The 22,296-nt window shown below is 52.6% G+C and overlaps 1 protein-coding gene across 6 annotated transcripts in view; it reads right to left on the reverse strand.

Moving 5' to 3' along the window:
* Positions 1–9,704, reverse strand: part of KCNQ2 (potassium voltage-gated channel subfamily Q member 2) — a 67,740-nt gene extending 58,036 nt beyond the window's left edge. For all 6 annotated transcript variants that reach the window (XM_054218320.1, XM_054218321.1, XM_054218319.1 and 3 more), the window contains exon 1: positions 9,409–9,704. In XM_054218320.1, coding sequence (XP_054074295.1) covers positions 9,409–9,704 — 296 coding nt within the window. The remainder of the gene's footprint in view (positions 1–9,408) is intronic.
* Positions 9,705–22,296: the final 12,592 nt, after the last annotated feature.

The raw sequence follows: 22,296 nt of genomic DNA on the forward strand, positions 1-22,296 counted from the left end.
ACAGCCATGCTCCTTCAGCCAGGAGAGAGGGGATCAGCAGCACGAATCTTCCAAACGATGGAGCCAGTTTGAGGGTTGGTTTTGCTGCTCATTCAAGCCTGGAGTCTTTATATAGAGTCAGGGCAGGATCCAAAAGCGGAAGAGAGACACCCACTCCCAGGGAGTGTAACACACACACTGAAATAAATAGCTCCCTGCCTAAGGAGATGACTCAGGGATCTCACTAGTCCTTAAAGCACAAATCATTGCTAATAAACCCTAGGAGACTTGGGGGAAGGCCCAGTGAGGGGTTAACCCGACAAGACATGGTATTTCCAGCCGTGCCAGACATAGAGGAAGGACGAGTAACCACAGAATTAAACCACTGTCCAACACTGAAGCAATGGCCACACCAGCCTGAGCCCTTCGTGCCGTCTACCTCCTCCAAGAGCAGTGAATAGTCCTTGTTACTGGGGAGAGGTTTTGGTTTTCACTGCCCCTCCTGGAAGCACTCAGGCCTAACCACTGCATGGCTTGACGTGGCAGGAGCAACGCGGCCTCGCTCCCTGCTTGTCCAGCTATCAGATACAGATATTTATATTTAACTCCTTTGCTCTCCTCCTGAGTGACAGATGGAGTGCTCTTACATCCCTTATTATGTTCTTCAGATCAGGTAACAAACCTCCGAGCAAGCACAAACTCAATTAATGGCCACTTCGAGACTCCGAGTTGTGCGAAAGCCCATAAACACGCAGGAAAAAAAGCCTCCCAGTGCTGTCATTTTGCTGCCGCGTACAACACTCGAACAGTGAGAAAGGCGACAAGCCCAATTCACAGCCCTCTACGCGCCGCATTTGCAATGAACAGCAAGACCACAGCGAACTGCCCCAGTATGGGTGAGCCACGGCCCCGGGAAGACGCGCCTTCGTTCTCCCAGCCCAAAGTTAACTCCGCTGAGGTCCTCAGACCACGGGATTTCCCTCCAAGATAAACCGGCCCGTGTCTCTGAGAGTCTGCTCCGGCCAAAACAAACCCCGCTTTCTTTTGCAAACCCAAGGAGCATGAATAGAAACCAACCCACCAATTCAAAAGCAAATGAGAAGCCGGGCAAACACTGTTAAAAAGAAAAAGCCGAGCAAAGATAACATTTACCAGCCCTTCCCTGACAACTGCTTTATGCCTTTCATCTGTCTTGTCTGTTCAATACAGTAAGTCCTTAAAGCAGGGACTGGCTCTTTTTGGCTTGACATACAGAAGAGAAGCTTGTAGACCTCTATTTCCATTAGGGGTGCTCACACGCTGCTGTTAATATTAATGGAGTATTGTTTTCCCCTTGGTTTTCACTTTAACTACTATTTGACTGAAGTTTTCCTTTTTCTTTTGTGCCGCGTATTACTTGTTCCAAGCGTATCAAAGCAAAGTTGGAACAAGCACACACAGCAGGTACCCAGACACAAGCTACCGCATTCACACGCGAGACGGAGAAGAGGTGTACGTGAGTCACCTTTGAGTCAGGATTTCTGCTAGGTTTTGTTTGGTTTTGTTTTTTTTTTTTTTTTCCCCGGGCATCATCGTAACTTTATGGAGGGTGACAGCGTATCCGTGGAAGCAGCACTAGGATTGCCTCTCCTGCTGTGCTCATCCACCGCAGCATGCGACAGCAGCTCAGTTATCGCCCCAGCCGTATTTTGCGTCGACACTGTCACCTCCCCCTGGCTGGCAAAGCTCGAAATGAGAAAGCAGGACTTCCAGGCAGAACAGGGTTTGTTTACAAATGAGGCATTTGTGAATCCCTGGGAAAGACCCTCCGGAAGGCAAAAATCTCTGTGTCTTTTGATCTTGTCCTGAAGAGACCAAGTGCCAGCCACGATGGACGGCCGGGATCCTCAGATGGAGTGCGGTCACCTCCCAACCCACGCAGGGACAGACGCTCCCTCTGACCTTGCCTGTCCTCTTGTTTCTTTGCCCTGTCCCACCCTCCCGCGGGAGGATTAAAAAAAGGAGGATTTCTGAACGAACACTGACCACTGGGCACTCTCCTCTGAGAGCCTAAACACAACTGTAGCTGCTTATGAACGTTAATCAGTATTAATAAGGCTTGATTATCTTCTGATTTCCCCTGGGTCCCGGGGGTTGGAGGTCCATGAGTTGATCAGGCTTTGCTATAAAGGTTCTTTTCCCAAAACCTTTTCTCAAACATTGCTGAGTAAATGTGGATCTCGGATCCTGGTCATCCTGTTTCAATGCGGATCAGCCCCATCTCTCGCCGTGACCTTACCTGGCAGAGTGTCCACGGGGGAGTTCTGGCTCTGAACTCCCCAGTTCCTACAGGCTGGGGCAGGAGGTGGGAGATGCCTCGACTCACTCCAGTTTTCAGTTTGAAGTTGTGCCAGGCTCCGTCTTCCCTCTCTGTTGTCTGGACTCATCCCCCCCAGCTTTCCCCTAAGGTATGCAAGGGAACTTGCATCAACTCTCTGCCATCAACAGAGAGAAATGGGCACTTCCAGAAGGCAGCCCTGCCCACCTGAGATCTGCACGGAGGCTCCTATGGGATTTCCACGAGGAACCCAGCAGGTATCTGAGCATCACCGAACCCCAGCTGAACGCCCACTCCACCTGCGACGTCTGGCCATTGTATGCACTGAAACAAATCCAGTGAGTGCTCGGTCACGGGGCTCGCACAGACAAGGCTGCTGCTGCGCCCAGCACTCCAGGCGACCCTCATGGAGCTTTAAACCCCCTCCCTACAGCAGCAAGAGCGAAAGGCGAGAAGATCTTGCAGCCAGTGACTTATGTGAGATGCTCCCCAGCAAACAACACTATATGTAATTAATTCAGTGTTTTAGAATAAATGCACATGACTCCCACCCCCCAAAAAAACACCTTCCATGTAAGTGTCACAGGAGGCTGCATTCGCAGCTTACCCAGGACAAGGCCAGGAGAACCGCGTGGGGAGCTGAGGTCACCCCCAGCTTCAGTGGGCTGACCAAGTACCACCCAACTCATTCTTACTGGAGAAAAACGTCATTTTTCTTTTACCTTGGGTGGGTGGGCACATCCACCAAGGGACCATATTTAAATACCTACTCCTGTAGTCCTGGTGGGGCCATCTTTTGCCATAGGCGAGTGTCAGAGTAGCCCAAATGGTTTTGGCTTGTGACCCAATGAGGAGCCATTTAAACATACGGTGGTGAAGGACCCAGCTGTGCCAGCCAAACCCTTTGGCACTCCCTGGTTTTGCCCTCGTGTGCTCACTGATCAAATCACCTTGCAACACGCCTCATGCCTAAAGACATTCGAGAAGCTCAGCTCAGACCACCACAATAACCTGGTTTTGAAATCGGGTTCCTTTTTGGCCGTTGGGGGCTAAAAGCCATTGTGTTATTCTGCAGCAATGTGCACCTCGGTGCTGGAGACCTCCTCTCTCTCTGATGCAGTGGGAACTGGGGACATTTCACTCCAGCACAGACGGGCTCACGTTTGCCTGAGAAGCACACCGTAGACACAGTTTAATCCTTTGTAGGAACCACTCTCCATCTTTCTCAGCTCTCCTGTATCTTCTCTACAGGAGATTACATAGCAGAAAAAGGGACTGGCACATCTTCCTGCCACCACAATTTAAAGAGGAATCTGTCCCTCAAGAACTGCCTGAGAAACCAGCTGAGCATTTGGGCTACCTTAAAAAGGATTATGCAGGGCTACGTGTTTGCTGCTTAAATCCCAGATGCCAAATACTAAATGTATGTGGGTTTTTTTTTTCCTGGTGAGCCCCACTGATGCCTAACTGACAGGCAAACCCTCTACCCTGCCCCACCAAACAAACCACACCGTGTCTCACCCTGCTGACGTCCCTTCCCTCTGCTGCAATGCAAAAAAAAAAAGAAAAGAAAAATCAAGAAATCTAATTTTTGCTAACTACATCTCTTTAAGCAATGCCCATCTTTCCTTTAGGGTGGGATTTCGGGCTTGCTTTTGGGGTTATTCCCTTTTATGATAAATTGAGCCATAGGAAGTCTCACCTGGTTGAGGTGTGCTGCAGCACAGAAAGGAGGTCACCCAGAGGATCGGCTTGTTTTTCATTTCTTTAATGTCAGTGTGGGGCGAATGTGACGGCTGGAACGTGACACATTAAAGCGACTGAAATCAGGTTGCTCCCACCAAGCTCTGACTAAGCAGCTGGAGAGGAGCTCGTGAGGCATCACACCGCGGAGGTCCCTGGTCCCCAGGACAGGCACAACTGCACAGCTGAGCTCAAAGCCCAGCAGGTCCATTAAATTCAACGCTTACGGGAGACCTCTATTGGCACCTCCATCCCACATACTCAACTAGGAGGTGGGGAGGAGAACCCAAGAGGTCCCTGCACATTGCTGGTGGATGGGCTGAGTTTGGTGGCATCACACCTCCTAGCAATACCCCGGTCTGTGGGTGAGGGCTTGCCATGAAACACCACCCCTCGCTGCTTGGGGATGGATAAATGAGACTGGCCAACTAAATTTACGCGTCTTAAAACCATTATTGAAAAAGTAAGTGGAAAACAAAACAAAACACAAGAGCTGCCTAAAAATCCAACCCAGGCAGCAGAAAAATGGCTGCGGGTTCCCAGACTCGTTCCATCTGATGCAAAAGATCATCTGGGAATGGATCTATATGAAACAACCTTGTTTTCATCAGTCCCTGAGGAGGGGAAGGAATCAGAAAAGCGGCGACCTCTGCACCGAGAAACCCTGGACCTTCAGGGAAGCAATCGCATCAACTCTCCATCCTCCCACCGCGCCAACCGTGGCCATGCCAGGATGCGGGCGGCACAGGGAGGAGACTTTCTGGAGAGAGAGGTGGCTTCTGGCTAGGTTAAAAGGGAAGAACAAACGGGACGGGGATGGCACAAGGAAATTTTAATAAATTAGATGGGGAGGAAGTGTTCTTCCTTATTATAATTTAAGTCCGTGCACTTGCTTAATTAACTGAATGCATGGTGCACAGTATGCGGATAAAAAATGCACCCAAACTATTTTTAACGCAGTTAAAAAGACGCATTAAGGTTGTAAATTCAAAGTAGGAAACGCAAGGATCGCGTTGGCCCTGGGCACACAGCTTTAGAAGTCTCTGAATACAGGCTGTTTTCTTGCTACTGCCCCAAATCCAGCCCCCGTCTTCAGCTCAGGGACCAAAGACGAGCAGCTCACCGGGGGGGATCAGCAAACGCGTCTCCGGATGCATCAGGCCACGGGGGTGCCCTCTGCAAGCACCTGGCTGAGGCTGGCACAGAACACAGCGATCCCTCTCGAAATAAGAGGGCAGGTAGGGACAAAAATCACTTTCAAGTATCGCAGCCCTACAAACTCAGCACCACTGAGCACAGGGCAGGTTACAATAACCAAGGTAAAAGGACTAGAAGAAAAAAAAAAAATAAATTATTAAAAGAAATAAAATGGAAGCATTTCGGAAGCAAAATGCCTCCCCATGCAGAGAAGGTCTACCACAAGATCTAAGTGCTGCTGCATCCCTCAAAAAGCCTGGCCTGCTATTCAGGCACAAGCTCAACTTTTCAAGTTTCAGCTCAACCTTGAGCAGAATGAGGCCACGTGCGGCATTGCCAGGGCTCTGTCAAAAAAAAAAAAAAAAAAAAGAAAAAAAAGGGGGGGAGGAGGGGGAATAGAAAAGAAAGGCGCTGAGATAAATACTGGGAGAAGATGCGAGACAGGGGAGGCTCAGACCTCCGGCAGCCAGAGCCCGCCTCCAGCCATGCTCAAAAGTGGGACCCATCAGGCTCAGCTGTCCATGGGGCTTCACAAAATATATATATTATTATATACATAAACACGCAGCTACCATGAGCAGGTCACCCAGTTGTGTCAGTGTAGGAAGAGCTAGTAAGTACAAAAATGAATCACAGCACAGAAATATAAAATAGTGCTTTTGCTCGCAGAGGTAACGGCGCTTTTACAGAGGCAACATCTGAGATGAGACCACGTTAACGCGTTTGGGGCTGAGGGGTGGGAGTTGCTCTGAATTTCCCTGGTTTCTTATGCATGAAATGGTGCAAAAGGGAACGAGCGATGACTGGAAGAAGAGGTGGGGAAAGAAATCGGGTGGATTGGATCTGGGATGCAGCACTGGAAATAAATGCAACTTGCAGAGGCATCTCGAGGCGGTGCAGCAGTCACCCGGTGTGATACCAGCCTGGGAGATGGGCCTCTGCAGATCGGCATTTCTCAGAGGTACTTATGCAGAAGCACCTCTCAGATTCGTTAAAACACGTCCATGCTGGAAGAGTCTCTACAGTTTGTGTCTTGGCGCTTGGGTGCAGGGTGGCTGCCCGAGCAGCACAGCAGCCCTACGCCTAAAAACGCTGTAGGGGTCTGTAAGAATCTGCAGGAGCTAAAAATCCAGCCTCGCAGGGTCACAAACTCATCTCTACAAGCTAAAATCCAACCTCACAGGGTCACAAACTCATTCACGCTGGAAACAGGTCCTAAATCTTCATGGAAGAAAGCCCCTGCGAGCAGCGGGAGCAGAGATACAGGGATGTTGGTAGATGGGGTCCGGGATGGAGGGGCTGAGCGATGCACAGCCCAACACGGTGGCAGGACGGGGTCCCCCAGCCACAGCCTCCCTCGGGGCCCCCACTCCGGCGGTATGAAGGGTAAAAGTGTTTTTGTGCTCAAGGCTTTGGCACAAAATGGTGTTTTGGGCAGGAGGAGATGGTGTGACCCCAGTAGCGCAGGTAGGGCACTGCACCAGCCATCGGGACGTCGGGGGGTGGCTCCAGCTCGCCCGTACAAACTTCATGACCTTGAGCCAGTCCCTTCACCCTCCCATATCTTTAAAAAGCTTAGTGGCTGCTTATTCATCTGCCCTGCCTGTCTGGATTACAGACACCCAGAAAACCCTCTCCCTGCCCCACGCAAACACATGCGCATCTGGCACAGGCCATGCCAGGCTCGCCCAGCCAACAGAGGGCACTAACTGGTGCATGGGCTTATCCTGGTGATTTGTATGATGTCTAACATACCCTTCAGCTCTTTAAATAATATATTAGCAAACTGCGAAGGCTAAACCTATGATGTGTATAGTCCAGAAGATTGGATTCCATATAACTTCCCGACACACTGTTAAAAAAATTAATTATATCACCAATGCTTCACAGACTTTGGTGCAATTACCACCTCAGCCCTGAATCCAGCCTCCATGCCTCCATTTCCCAATGGGTGCGAGAGTGGGGGGTCAGAGGATGGTTTCGCAGTGGTTACGTCTCCCGGCTCCTTGAGCATCTGCCCCAAGGTGATCCAGGGAGGTTGCCCAGCTCCCAGCGCATCCCAGGCCAGCGGTTTCTGATGGGAGAGCACGGCTCCACATGGTGTCACGGCAGGTACAAGTGGAGTCACGAGCCCAGGAGAGATGCAGCTGCTTGGGCTGGGGCAGGGGGGGGGAAAGGCATGTCGGGGATGCGGCTACGTGATGAGAGCCAAGGGGCACCGCAGCCTGGCACCAGGGACGGGGCATTCACAGGGAAAGTGAGCCCTGACAGGAGGTCAGTTTGGGGTGTCCCCGCTCCTGCCCTGTGAGGATTACCAGCTGCCCAAAAAAATGTCACCGCAGAGAGCCGGGTGGGTCAGAAGTTAAGACGGAGTAGCTGAAGAAGCCAAGGATGCTTATAAACCCCTCGCAGTCAGGGCTACCGCTTGCCATTTGGCTTTCATCCCCTTCCACCTCTGTCATTGTCACCCCAGTGTCCCCAAGCTGGGGTGTCACCTGTATTTAATAGCTTACAGCGCAGGCTGCACCCAACGTCCCCCCATCCTCGGCGCACACACAAGCAAGCACCCGGCTCGCAACGCGAACGCTTGGCCCCTCCACGCGATTCTGGAGGATTTTGCGACACAAACCATCTACAAGTCGAGGGGACGGCCCTGAGCATGGAGGATGCTCAGGAGTCCCAGCGTTGGACTCCACACTCCTCATCGCAACCACAACTGAGCTCCACAGACACTCCCTCTTCTCTTTTCTCCCATTTCCCTGGGGGAACGAGCTCCCAGAAGGACCCCAACCCGCTGCAGCGCATGGCAAATCTCCCCCTTCCCACCCAGCCAGCATTTCACCGACTGGACTCACCAACACCTCCCTGGAAGGCCTCAATGTACAAAATGGCTGAGGACCAGAAAGCATATCCCGACACCTTATCTGAGAATGGCATAACAGCAAAATAACGGGGGGAAAAAAAAAACCCCGAAAGGCCCAAAAAATCCTCTTGCCGGGGCTGACAGAGGCCCTAGCCATGATGAAAAACACGCAAACAAAAAAAAACCCACCGGCACCAAGGGAACGAGCACCCAAGCCTGAGCCCAGGCCTGCAGAAGAGCCTGGTGGGACTGTGGAAAGTCCCAGAGGGAAGGGAGTTGCAGTAACACAGCAATTTATCTTGACCCTCCCTTTGCAATCCTCCAAACAACGGGAAGTCATCTGCGCTCCCTATGCAGCAATGCCTTCAGATATGGGCATCTTTCTGCCAAACGGCGGGTCAGATGTGGCCATTTCTGGCAAAAAAAAAAAAAAGGGGGTGGCAGCGGGGAAATGTGCACCCTGGGACTGCTCCTTTGTTTACCGCTCCATGGCTGTGCAGTCAGGAAGCCCCAGACACCGATTAGCATTTCTTTCTAGACTCATCTTCCATTCAGCCACTTCCCACAGGGGGACAAGAAATACCTCCAGAAGCCAGCGCAGAGCCACAAAACCAACCCCCGGCCCCCAAACCCTCCGCAGCAACCAAAAATGGGGCCGGGGGGGGTGGGGAGGGGGAAGGAGGAGGGAAGGAGAGACAGTGCCTGAGCAGAGCTTTTTTGTTCCCCTGCTCACAGCATTGCTATGGTGATTTCAAGCAAGACGGAGGAGCAGTCCCTACCCATCGCTCCCGCTGCTCCAGCCCCCTGCACCGACCGCAGGGAGCGGCCCCTTCCCCCGCCAGCGGGAGCGGGCAGGAGGAAGGCGGGGGACGCCAGGGGACCGGTGCATTGCATCTCCCCGGGGAGCCACCCCCCATCTCTGCAGGGACAGCTTCTCCCCCGCCCCGGATTGCCCTCCCCACCGTCACACACCCCGTCCGCGGGCGCAGCGTGCCCGGGTACCGGCAAAGGGATGCAGCGGCGGCCCGGCTGCTCGCGGGGGAGGCGGAGGAGAGTTGGGGGGGGGGGGAGGCTCAGCCTCCGCTACCCCCTAGCATCCCCCCGGGGGCTCCCCAACCAGCCCTGGCACCCGGCATCCCCTCCCTGCACCCGCTCTGCAGCTGGAGCATCCTTCGGCATGCGTTTTGGGGGGGGGGGGTGGGGAGGGGGATGGAGAGAGGGGGCTGTCAAGGGCAGATCCGGACCGGGTGCGTGTGGAGGTCTCTCCCATGGGGTTTGCGCCCCCCCTCCCCAAATTCCTTTTACTCACACGTATGCGTGGTAAATGAAAGCCCAGCCCCGCGGTCTCTCCAGCACATTGTAGAGGAAATTCTGCAGCTTGCGGTAAAAAGCATTCCTTTTGGGGGGCTTCCCGCTGCCCGACACCCCGGAGCGCGGCTTGCTGAGGATGCTGCCCCGCTTGGTGCTCTCGGAGCCGGCGATGAGGAGCGCTCCGTCCCGGCTGGAGTCCGGGGCTCCCGGGTCCAGCCCCACGAAGCCCACCTTCAGCTTCTTTTCGGCGGCGGGTCCCGGGTAGACGCCTCCGTTGCGGGATTTCTGCACCATGGTGGCGGTCGGGGGAGGGGGGTGGGATGGGGGGGGGGGGGGGGGCGGCGGGGCCGGGGGCGGCGGGGGGCTCCGCCCGCGCTCCCCGCCGCTGCTCCGCGCCCGGCGCAGGCGAAGCCGCAGGAGCCGGCTGCAATCTGCTCCGCCAGCGCCGCCCCGCCCGCGCCCCCGCCCCCTTAACCCTTGCCCTCCCGAGCCGGCCCCCTGCAAAGGCAGCCTCCGGCAGTTTTTCCCCCACACCCACGCACCCCCCACCCCGAAAAATCCGGGTTCGGCACCCCCTACCCGAAAGGAAGGAAAAAAAAAAAAGCAAAAAAAAAAAGCAGGCTCTGGGTTTTTCCCCAGAAATCGAGATCCGGAATCGTCCACCACAAACAAGGTTCCCGCATCCCCCCCCCTCAAGAAGACTCCCACGTTCACACACACGCACCCCCAAAGAAGGCTCCAGCATCCCCCAAAAGAATACTCCCACATCCCCCCGCCCAAATAAGGCTCCAGCACCCCCCCAAAGAAGTCTCCCACGTCCTTCTCTAAAATCAAGTTCTGGCACCTTTCCCCTGCCCCCAAGCCAGGGTCCAATGTCTCCTCCCAGAACCAGGCTCTGGCATCTCCCCCCCCTGCAAAATCACCACGGGTGGGGTCCTTCTGCAAAGGCCACATGAGAAGGGCTGGGAACAGCCTGCCATGGGCGCCCATCCCCATGGCTTCAATGTGGTCCCACTGGCAGCGGGTACAGACACTGATGGATGTTCATGAGAAGGACCCAAGTCCATATGCCATCTCCACTCGGCCACCAGACCTGCTTAACCCCACCACACATCTCCTTGTGCAAAGCCATTCCCTTCGTCCATGCTTCCCCAAGCTCCAACCTGCCCTCTTAAGGTTTGAAAGCCCAAAGTCAGCTTGCTTCACCCACCGAAGCTCCACCGTGATGTGGTCACAAAGCTCCCAGCACAGGAAGTCCATCTCCAGATGTGCTGACCCAAATCAGCTCTTTAACACACCCTATTGATTATGGGCCAGCATTACCATTTTCACCCATACACCATGGCTCGCTTCTGCCCCAAGGATTATTTCCTACTGACACACCTTCACAAAACTCAGGAGAAGACAGGTAGGGTGCCGAGGTGAGGCAGAGGTTCCTTCCCCATACAATTATCCTCCATGGAAAAGGGTCATTGTAGTGCAACGGGAAGACCACCTGCTTCAAGGTGGTCTTCCACAAAATCAAGCCCACGACCACCAGCTGCTACTGCAGGGAATTTTCTACCCCTTACAACCCAACAAGTCATTGATGATCTGTGAACTGCACACTTCTGCCTGTTCCGTTGTAAGCAAGCAATGCTTTAGGACAGGCTTTTTGTACATAAATAAAGTTGCAAGCTCAGATGAGCTGCTTGTTTCAAGACAAAGTACTTTGCCGCAATGTGGAAGTAGCAAAACGGTTGCCCAAAGTTTTGTGATGTGCAGGAAGCACACCGGGCTGCCTTTCAGTTCCCTCTCTTCTGAGGGTCTGCAGTTGGAAAACCAGTCCTGCCGCTCTGTATCATTGACATGCTTTTCCTGAAATTCACATTTAAATAAGAAAATCAACGTAACCTTCCGGAGCGCATTTCCCAAGTCCTGGCTTTTTGGCCCTCTCCTTGTGCCTCAGGAGAATCCCAACAACAACGAATGGACAAGAGGAGCATTGAGACTAAAACTGCTGCCATTTACTCTCCAAATCCTACCATGTATGTTAAAAGAAGAGCCAGCATGGAGCAGCCCTACATTTTTATGAGCAGTATGTTTCCCATGACCCATATTCTCTCCACCGCACGGCTGGAAGAGGAGTCATCTCTGCAAGGCAGGCAGAAAACTAAAGCTGGGTTAAATAATGGAAAAACAGATCTGCAAGTATGTCAGTGAATAAATTACTCAATTCAGCGAGGGGCCGTTCTATTCATTATTTGTGAACACTTGTAAGATCATTAGTGTTCTTTAATAGGGTAGCCAATTACAAATGTGCCTGGCACTAAAGTACAAAGTGCATTATTATAGATCCAGCGACGCAGTCCAAAAGCAGGAAATATCCCCCTCCACAGAAAGGCCAACAACAAACAGAGGAAGCAATTTTCAATTAACAAATTCAAGATTACTAACAGTCTGTGAGCCCTAAAGCAGAATCTAAATTCATCGCACTCCTCTTTCCCTAATTAGTTGGTCATTTGTGGCGTCATACTGCAGCACAGCTTTGGGTATCACGTATCTCCAAGACCATCAAAAAACAAGAGTGAGCCAAGGGAGGGGATGGGATTTCATCCTTCCCAAGCCATGGATGGGCCGAGGGAAGGCACAGTGTGGTTGTAGCAACTGTCAGGGCTTTTTGCTCCACTTGGGAGGGAGGTAAAACCTCAGACAAAGACAAGCAAGTCCTTGTGAGCCAGCAGCACCAAGAATGGTCTCCATATATAAAACAGAGCAGACCTTGGGAGGTGGAAAAGACCTGGAATTGTGGATGAAGACCCACTCTAGCCTTGCCCCTTCCCTCCTTTCTCCTTGGGCTCTTAGGGCATCTCTAACTCTTTCTCTACAGACAATATTCCATGGGTTGGAACTGCAAGTTGGAGTGTTCAGAAGCAGTATGGTGGAGCAGAGAGGGCTTTGTCTTGGGTGGCAGGAGAGCAGGTCTGGTGGTCCCCCCACCAAATCACGCTGGTTTCCCGTGCCAGCCCGCCAGCTCCCAGAGCTGTGATCCGGTTTACACAGTGCCTGGCGAGTTGCAGCCCTGAGAGGGGCGGTGCTCTCTTGGGAACAACTGAGATCTAAACACTAATCGAGCCGCGATGTCCTGCCACCGAGTCTGCGGCAGGCAATTTTGAAGACGAAGTCAGTCGTGTTGCTACTTCTGCTGGGGGGGGGGGGGGAAAGACACAGCCACTAACACTGTGCCAATTAATGAGGTACATAAAAGCAGTACTGGGAAGGTGCTTTTATCTGTTCCAAGGACATTATGTCTCCACAAACAAACAGAATTACTGAGTCAGTTCTTTACTTTCAACACTACTGACGGCTTTGAAACACAAACACCGTGGCAGATTAGACCCAGAAGGTAAGATGAAAGCTATCAAGCTAAGTTAAGATACAGAAAGTCCATGCTCCGTCCTCTGGCAATTTTTGAGACATAGTAAGAAATGACTGGTGTGAAATATGTAGAAAGAGTCCAGGGATATATTTCTGCTTGAAACACTGAACCAGAACCCTTTGTCCACGCTGGTGGTTTGTGTGAACTGTGCTACCCATAGCCTGGGTTTTCTCACTCCCAGCTTTCTTCCAGAGCTATTTTCAAAACCTAAAGCAGATGGCTTTATCTCCGCTTGTACAGGAGGCTACACCATCCGAGCAAACCTAACCTGCCAGGAGCAAAGGCATGAAGAGCTCGGTCTTTCTACACCTGGTGTCCACACATCTCCCCCAGCTTCGGCCACCCCCCTTGCCTCTCACAACCCCACCCTCTCCTCTGAGCAGCAAACAGCCCCCAGGAACCCATGTTTATTGATTAGACACATCTTCACTGCTTGGCCAACAGGTACTCTTTCTAACATGTGCCAAACCATTTTGGGTTTTGAAACCTGACCCAAGAGAGAGGTTGGTTCATACAAGGGATTCAGCCTGGAAAGTGATGCTTCTCCAGCATTAGGGTTTGAGCCCACAGGGGAAAATGCTGTGAGAAACAAGTTCTGGTGCATAAATGGAGAAATTTGCAGATTTCCAACGGATAAAGATGAGCGTGACAAGGGGATGCACACTTCTGGCTAGAACATAAGCCAGTGCTCAGCAAAGGCTTCGTCATTTGGGATGGGGAGATTTGGGCCCAGCTGCAGAGAACTGGTTTCCTGTTGGGACCAGTACTGTTCAATATCTTCATCAATGTCATAGGCAGGGGGATCGAGGGCACTCTCAGCCAGTTTGCAGATGACACCAAGCTGAGTGGTGCGGTTGACATGCCTGAGGGACAGGATGCCACCTAGAGGTACCTGGACAGGTTTGAGAAGCGGGCCCATGTGAATCTCATGAGGTTCAACAAGGCCAAGTGCGGGGTCCTGCACCTGGGTCAGGGCAACTCCCAGTATCAACACAGGCTGGGGATGAAGGGATGGAGAGCAGCCCTGCAAAGAAGGACTTGGGGGTGCTGGTTGGTAAGAAGCTCAACATGAGATGACAATGTGTGCTCGCAGCCCGGGCTGCATCACCAGCAGCACGGCCACCTAAAATGAAGATACACCAGTTGGTTGTCCAGTTTCAATTAAATCTGACAGCCTCAAGGCTAATTGCATTTGTGTCAATTTTCATGAAAACAAGAAACCTAGAGAGAGGCAGAGTCTTCCTAATGCCACCTCCTTCCCCCTCCAAAGGGGATCCCAAAGTGTGATCTCATCTTTATCAGATGCCAGAGAAGGTGCCCAAGAGGACACCACCCCTTCCAGCCACTAAAACGCTTCAATCTGAATTTGTGACTAACACACTGATAAAAAGCCAGACTTCCATCCTCCTGGTGCTGACAGAGCTACTTATTTTATGTTTACTGGATGCAAAATTTCTGTGCCACCATCCATCTTCCTCTCCTGTTCTTAGACAGCACCTACCTCGTCAGAGGCTGCTCCAGCAAAACCCAGGACATATCATGCCGTATGAGATTGGCTTGAGCTCGAGCTGGAAGCATCTGAGTGCACAAACAGAAATCTCCCTGAGTTGCACTGAATTAACCTGGAAGGAAGACACACACGTACTTCTTTCACAACTAGAAAGCTTAAGTTTCTCCTTTCTAAGGGTGATTAAAATTGCTGACATCTAAATATTCATTTGTGCTTTGTAGGCCTAACTGTAAAAAAAACAGTTACTGGAAGGAACATCTACTCAATTGGGCACTTGAAAGGAGAAGCAATGGGGAAAAGCAAAGTTAGGGTGGATTCTATTGAATTAGACTGGGTTACACTCAGAGTGCCCAGAAATATGAAAATAAGCATCTTGGTCGCATGGGGACTGGTGCCCGCGCCATTTCCCTTAGCGCCTTGTGGTCACCCTGCTCCTGCCCCTCTCAGCCCCTTCCCCTGGCAAATTCCCCACTGATCAGGACTCCTTCCCCATCTCTACATGATGCGCTTCCTTCATTAGCCTCCAGCTCTGTCTTTGCCCTAGCCTCCTTTGAGACCACATGCAATTCCCTTTCTTCATTTATATTGTTACCTTGAAGGTATTTTTAGCCTGTGACCATGTTGCCCCTGAGCCTTCCTTTTCCCAGACTCTGTAAATTTAGCTCTCTTAGTCATTCCTCACATCTCCCAGCACTCACGTTCTTCCTCCTGACCTCCTTGGGTTTCTGCTTCCTCCTGCACCCGCAAGGACCAAAGCCACACGACTCCAATCACCTCTGTGCTCTTAGACCTCATTTCCCAAGACAAGGCTGCTCCAGGACCTCCTCCCCCCAACCCTGGGGCCACCACAGGCTCCTTGTAGGTGACCCCTCAGGGACATGGAGTGACTTAGAAGACTTCCCATCAGCAACCCCCTCCCAGTTTCTCCATCCTACAACATACAGCTTTATAGGAATAAAACCAACCTGGTTTTGCGTGGGAGCTCTTCCAGCCTTGCCAGGTCTCAGGAATGATTCTTCTCCTAGCGAAGCACCTCCCAGGACCATAACTGCATCCTTGCTGGGGCCCAGTCCCACAAAACCCTTTAGGTGCTTTGTTCCCATTCAAGCACCTACCTCCCACCAACTTCAATGTTGAATTGAAACCTGCACGAATATTTAGGGACTGGAGGTTGTCACCAGAAAGAAAAAGCCCATACTGAAGTAGCTAACAACTCTGACACATCTTATCTGAGAGATGAATCGTGCAGGAGCACACAGGATTGCTCTGCTTTCTTCTACTCTTGAGGGAAGGAGGTGGGGGGGAAGCCAACTAATATAAATAGGCTCCAAATGGTCCCAGGTGTCCTGGGTTAGGAGGGAGGGATATTCCAGAGCTGGGCTCCACCCCACCTTGGAGGGCTACTGTGGGGACAGAAGGGGGTTTGGGGAATAGGATAGGAAGTAGTTTCTGTTGGGGTGTTACAGGCCTTGGAGAGATAAGCCCATCTTGCCCCAGTGACAGCTGGGGGGTGTTACCCCTTGGAGAAGAGAAGGGAAATGGGGTGTAGTGTACGGGGTTAAAAAAAAAAAAGGCAAGTATTCTGTTGGGAAAGTGCCAGGCAGACCTGGCTGTCTCCGTGCTCCTGCCTCTGCCACAACATACGGTGTGTCACACACAAAGAAAAATTCTTGAAGTAACTAAATTCATAGTTTCTCTGCACCATGAGCTTTTGCTGCAGGCTTGCTTCAGTCTTTCAGCCTGGGAAATCAAGAGAACATGAAGGGACAGGGGTTTATGATTTATTTATCTTTAACCTGAGGTCCTTAGGAAAGCTGGTGTACGTGCATCTGCCTCTCTCTTCTCTTTTTTAATAACTGCAGAGCTTATGGGCAATTTTTGTCTTAGTTCGTTAAAGGAGGGAGACAGTGATGCTGTGTATTGGACATCAGAGAACCTACCCCTGACTTTTCAAAACACAAATCCCTGGGAAAATGCAGCCCCCTGGTTCTGCTGCTTCTGAAACTGCTTCTTTTTGGGCTCTTTTTAGATGCCCTGGGAGGGGCAGAGAGTTTCTGCTAAACATCTCGGTGCCTGGGTACTCTACAAGGCAGGCAGGATCAAGGCGGAGGGGCAGGTTCCCTCGGGCGAAGCTGATGCTGTGTCTGCAGGACGACATTTCCTCACTTCCAGCCTTATTTTCATGCAGCCCCTGTTTTGTTCTTGCAACTTGGTCTTGGTGCGTAGTGGTCCAAAGGCTGTTCCTGTCCTCTGGGCATCCGGATGCTCTGGCTGCACACGCAAAACATCTCATCCAGCATCTCCACGTGCTCTCCTGTGTGTGCAGACAGTGGGAGAAGCAGGCGAGGGTGGTTTTAAAAAGGAGATGTGTTTGTAGCCTGGGCTGGCAACGGCTCAGCTGCCCAGGCCACCCTTCAAGAGGGACTTCACCTCCACCTGAAGATGTGGTCAGCCACAGCCACCCCTCCCTGTCCCCCTTCTCCCGCATATTTCCCATGGTCCCCATGGAGATCTGTGGCCGGAGATGTCCTGAGGCACCAAAGCATATCGACCTGCAGTGACACGCTTCCCTCGCAGCAATCGCTCTAATGGGAACCGCTCAGAGAATCCAAGACGCCGGCGCAGCTCCATTAATCACAGCTGCCTCCCGCCTGGCACGGGCTGCCCTCCCTCATCCCCGCGCTCCTTCAGGTTGGCGCCAGGGGAGAAGTCCACGCTGTGTCCTTGGAGCTGGAATGCATCGGAGAGGAGCGTCCCATCATGCTGACGTGTGAGCAGTGGCAGGGGCTGGCACAGGCAACGCACCCTCCGCCCCGTACTCGCACTCCACACCAGAACACAGGCTCAGAAGCATGCAACTTTCACTAAGTAGCTGCTCTCACCCCATCAGCTCCCCACAGAGGAGATTTGGGGATCATCCTGCCCTCTTTCCCCTTCTTGCAGCCCCATCCCAAAGGCTGGCCGCTTCCAGACTCATCATTCCTAAGTGCTCGGCGGGCAGGCATTCGCTGCGGCTGGCCGGGACTGCAAAAAGCATTTAGCAGATATAAGGCATGAAAATAGTGCCAGACAGGGGGTGATTAGAAATCATTTAGACTAGGCAAAACCAGGCCACCCTAAATTTGCGGGCAGCCTGACACATGGAAGGAGTGGTTGTGAACGGAGCTGAAATGAATTATTTGAAGATGCTGCAGTACCTCTACGTAAAACATACAAGATACCAGAGCACTTGCTTGGCGGCAGGAGTGGGTGTCTGGCCGGGATCTTGGCCCTGGGCCGTGTTACAGCTCGGATTTCTCCATCAGATCAGCAATATCTTTGCCCAGGGGTGAGAAGGATGGGGCACGGTGCATTGCCCTGGCCGGAGCTGCTGCTTTGGGCTCCCCCGGCTGAGAATGCACCTCACACCGAAAACGGGTATCTCAAATAGGGGGATGCTGAGGGAGGTGCTTAAAGGAAATGAGTAAAAAACCTCCCAGGTTTAGTCCTTGACATCTTACAAAATGCTGGGGGAGGGCCTGGCTTGCTGTCCCCCTCCCTGAATTTGTGCCTCTCCAGGGCAGGATTTGGCCAAGGGTGGCTGATGCACTTTGTGAAGGGGGCATGGTGGAAGCAGGATGGAGAGACGAGACCCACCCCGGCGTGGGAGGTTCTTCTCTGCCCTGACCAGCCTTTTTTCCACCCTTCTGGTCTTACCCATCATCTGTTTCCCAGGGAAACTGGGAAACTGCCCAAGGAGAAGGCAAGAGGCTGCTGTTGGACACAGCTCCCCAGGCAAAGGTGTTGGTCAGCGATGAACTCACTTTCCGAGGTCGCATTGTCATGGACTTCGTGCTGCATGTGCGTCATTCTCACCTCTGGCATAGATGATTCAGCATCTCCGTCACCAGCAGGCGATGGCAGGACCCACATGGGTGATGTCCTCTGGCGATGCTGGTGTTCAGAGGGCTGGAGTGTACCTTGGCCCCCTGGCACTTGGTGCCATCAGCTTCCAAGGTAGCAGGAATGGGATGGAAGGTCAGGAGATCTCCACTTGGTCTTCCCCCATAGTTGGGGTGAGTTTTCAGATGCCATTGAAATACTCCAGACGCCATCAAGGCTTTGAGTCAACATGAGACAGGCAGAACCTCACTGCCCGTGAGGTTCAGCAAAACATACTGGGAGGCTGGTGACAGATGAAAGGAGCAATGGGAAAGGAGCTGCCTCAACCGGAGAGGCTTTCTCACGCGTCCAAGCTGCCATGCAATGCTCCACACCGGCCTAGTGGCATGCTGCCCATGCTGGGTTTCTGCTGGGACGTGCCCAGGTGGACAAGGGGCTGCGGCTGAAGCTTTAACTCGCTTCCAAGCGCAGAAGGGCAGCGGGCGGCTCAAGTTCGCCCAGCTCAGCATCTGCAGCACGGGTTCCACTTGCAGTCTTGCAAAAACCTTATAAATTTTTTAGAGCAGCCCAAAGTGCCTGCTGAGTCGGCCAATCAGCTCTGGTGGATTAAGGAAACTTACCTTAAATTATTAACAGCACACAGCCAGACACGAGGCCCGTGGGGTAGAGGTGGGAAAGGAGAAGTTACTCATTCCTCCTTTTCCAGTGGGTGCCATGAGAGCAGCCAGCACCAGGCTGGGAATGGGAAGAGGTGTCCACCCGTGCCTTGGAAGATGGTCCTTTTTTTGGCTCTTCCCATCTCCGTCAGGAAAGCCCAAACGAGGAATCAGTGCTACACTGTACGCGCGGCATCGTGGAGATGACGTCCCTTTTGGAAACTGGATGCTGGTCCAGCTCCCCCTGCACCTCCGTCTCCTTCCCTCTTCTTCCAGGTCCATTGGTTTCTCAAACACCCTCTTGACGAGCTGATCCGCAGCAGTACAGGAGAGCCAGCCCTGAAGCCTTTTGACTTTCCTACAACCTCTAGTAATTTTCCCCCCACGAGCTTTAAATTTTCTGGTAATACAATCCCATTTGCAAACTCCGGTCCCCAAAGAAATGCCAATAAGCACTTTGCAGCTCCCCAGGCTGTACCCTTTGCTTCGCTTACGGACGCGCTGCCTGCCAGGGCCCGGCTTTGCAGAGGTGGGACGTGGGGCTGGGGTTCCTCCTCTCCTTGGCAGCTGCTCCAGGAGGACTTTGTCCCTGTTTCCACGAGATGGCATCGCTGAGACCGCTATGGAAAGGAAGCATCCACCGAGGCGGCTGCAGGGAAGAGAGTGATGAAAAATGCCTCCAAAATAATCTAAAGTTGCTTTTGGTGAAGGAAAAAATGCCTCTGAGTTCTCAGTTGTGAGGTCCCTGGCCGTGGCGGGGAGGAATTGGAGGAGAAGTCAGTGTTTTAAAATGCATCTCAGCAGCACAGCCCTATATATCACCTGCCACGGGCCACACAACACCCACCTGCTCTCACAGGGTGATGATGGCTCTCGAATCAACTCGAGTTCGCCACAGTGTTTGCCAAAAGCCATCTGTGGCCCAGTTCAGGGTGATGCTGGGTTGCTCGTAATTTTGGTAGAACCCCAAAATGGGTCACCCTTGCCAAACAAAGCACTGTCCCCCAGTGCGCCTGCAAGCCCTGTGGGGTCAGGCGATGATTCGCACATTGGTCAATGTTCCAGTCCCAAAACCCAGATCCACAATGAGTCTTCAAACCCCAGGTCTGGGTGGAAGCAGGTCATGGCTTCATTTGATTTGCGATCCCCGGAAAATCAGCACACTTCATTTTCTTTTTTTGAACCTCATGCTTTGAAGTGGGTTTAAAATAGAATATTTCTGCTAAATCTCTCTCTCTACAGAGCCTGCCCCAAACGGAGGATGCTGCTGCAGACATCTCACTTCAGGCCCTGTCTCTTCTTTCTGACCCTGCAGATTACCCGGGGTTCTGACTGTGCTGAAATCAGGCTGAAAATTTGGACCTGCTGTGAGCTGTGAGCAGGTTTGAGTTAAATCCGCTGGGGTTTATATTCTCCCTTTTCTGCAGCTACACCGTTAATTACCGCACCACTTGCGCATCGCTCCCAGGGCGTCTTTCGCAGCTCCCCTGGCATATTTCTATGGAAACGTAGCTGTGGTTTTGTCAAACTTGGTTTTGCTTTTAAAATAGCTACAGAGGACCAGGTGCAGACTTTGCTCCTGCTCTTCTCTGACCTGACGCCAAGGCTGTCCCCGCTCCTGCTGTGCCAGGGACTGGCTTCCACTGGGGACCAGAGAGCTGGAGGTTCCTGCCCAGCGTAGGAGGGACGTTCCCACTAGAGTTCATGTTCCTGCTGCTTTTAAGGACAGAGGAAAAATATGCTTGTGATGGTGTTCTCCTGCCCTGCTTGGAAATACCCAGGAAGGGGTGCAAGTCCGCTGTGCTGGCTCAAGGAAAACGTGCCTCAGGAGCTGGGACATGCAGGAGGAGCTGGAAGAGGAGATTAAACTGTCAGTGGGAAAACAGCCTTCTTCCACGGTCGCACTGTGCCTGGAGGGATCCCCACGTCCCCTTCCAATTTGTGGCATGCCAAGGACACGGCGCTTCATAAAGCCCAAATACTACAAAGACCTTGGGCATCAAATCCATTTCTGCGGATGAAGCTGGTGGCTGCTGCGGGTGTGGAAAGGGGCGAGGAGCCTCAGCGGCCCGTGCACAGAGTTTTGGGGAACGTGTCTCAGTGAGCTCACGTGTGTCTGTCTGCTGTCAGACCCAGACATGGGATGGGGACAGTGTCGGAGGAGCAGGCGGTGGTGGCTTCATGAAGGACTCTCTGTAATTCAGCTTGTCATCTGCTCCTTGAGGCTCTGCCTGGGGGAACTTAGTGTTGCAGATCGACAGATGTTAATTAGGATCATTAAGGGCTCCTGCAACACAAACAGTAATGATAGTTGTGCCTCTGGAGCTCTTCTGGGAAGGACCTTGCACGATGCCGTCCTTCACAAAGCCTGTGCATGGCATCCGCTCCCAGCGCTGTGGCTTCTCCTAAAAGGCGAGTGATGAGCACAGAGACCCTCAGGATGCCCCAGCACGCTGCTAACCCCACCTTCAGGGGGCGAATGTCCCTTGGAAATGTCCCTGGAGCACTGTGGTGGGGTGGGAGCTGCACTCTCACATCTCCTCCCTCCCTCTCCCTGCCCCGCCGTACCACCTCCTGCTCCTCCCCGCGCTCAGTGCTCCCACCCTTTCCTCCTCCAAGCCTCTGGCTGTCGCATTTTGGTCATTCCTAACCACTCGGGCAACCACAACCCTTTGGATTGGGACAGCTGCTACTGGGTGGAGTGAGGAGAGGCAAAGACCTCACCGGGGCTGCAAGTTTGCAATGGGAGCCAAGGCACCATCCTGGGTGAAGACCATGAGTTTTGGGGTTTCTTAGGAGTCCTGAGTTACATCTGGGCTCCAGCACTTGGCTTTAATCAGGGAGAAACACTCCCGCCGTGTTGTTTGGAAAGGGCTTGAGGATCCACCGTGTGTGAGGCAAAGAAGTGAGTACAGAGAATCACGGAATGGTTTGTGTTGGAAGGGACCTTAAAGATCACCTAGTTCCAACCCCCCTGCCCTGGGCAGGGACACCTCCCACTTGCCACTTCTCCCAGAATGATGGGAATAAAAGCAATGCTGCCAGCCCTTCCAGGAGGCATGGGGTATGCTATTCGCTTTCTTTAAATGGCATAACTGTAGGAGGTTAACTTAAGCTTATTTTGCATGGAAAAAAATTATAATAAAGGCCCTGGTAATTGATATTAGAGGGTTGAGCGGGTTAAGGAGAATACCAAAACTGCTGTAAGAGCAGCTCCTGCTTTAGGCCAGAGGAATGGAATCAGCCCAGACACCTGCATCACTCAAGGGGGGAGACCTGGGGAAGGGCTGGGCGCTGGGTGACACCCTGAATACGTGTGCCCAACTCTCCTCCTCCCTCCAAATTTCCATCCCAGCCCTGTCTGTGCCCATCCCCACCATCTGCTCTATGTGGGAGCACACGAAACCCATCAAAACCAGC

This window comes from Rissa tridactyla, chromosome 12, assembly GCF_028500815.1.
Source record: "Rissa tridactyla isolate bRisTri1 chromosome 12, bRisTri1.patW.cur.20221130, whole genome shotgun sequence".
In the NCBI taxonomy this organism is placed as follows: domain Eukaryota; kingdom Metazoa; phylum Chordata; class Aves; order Charadriiformes; family Laridae; genus Rissa; species Rissa tridactyla.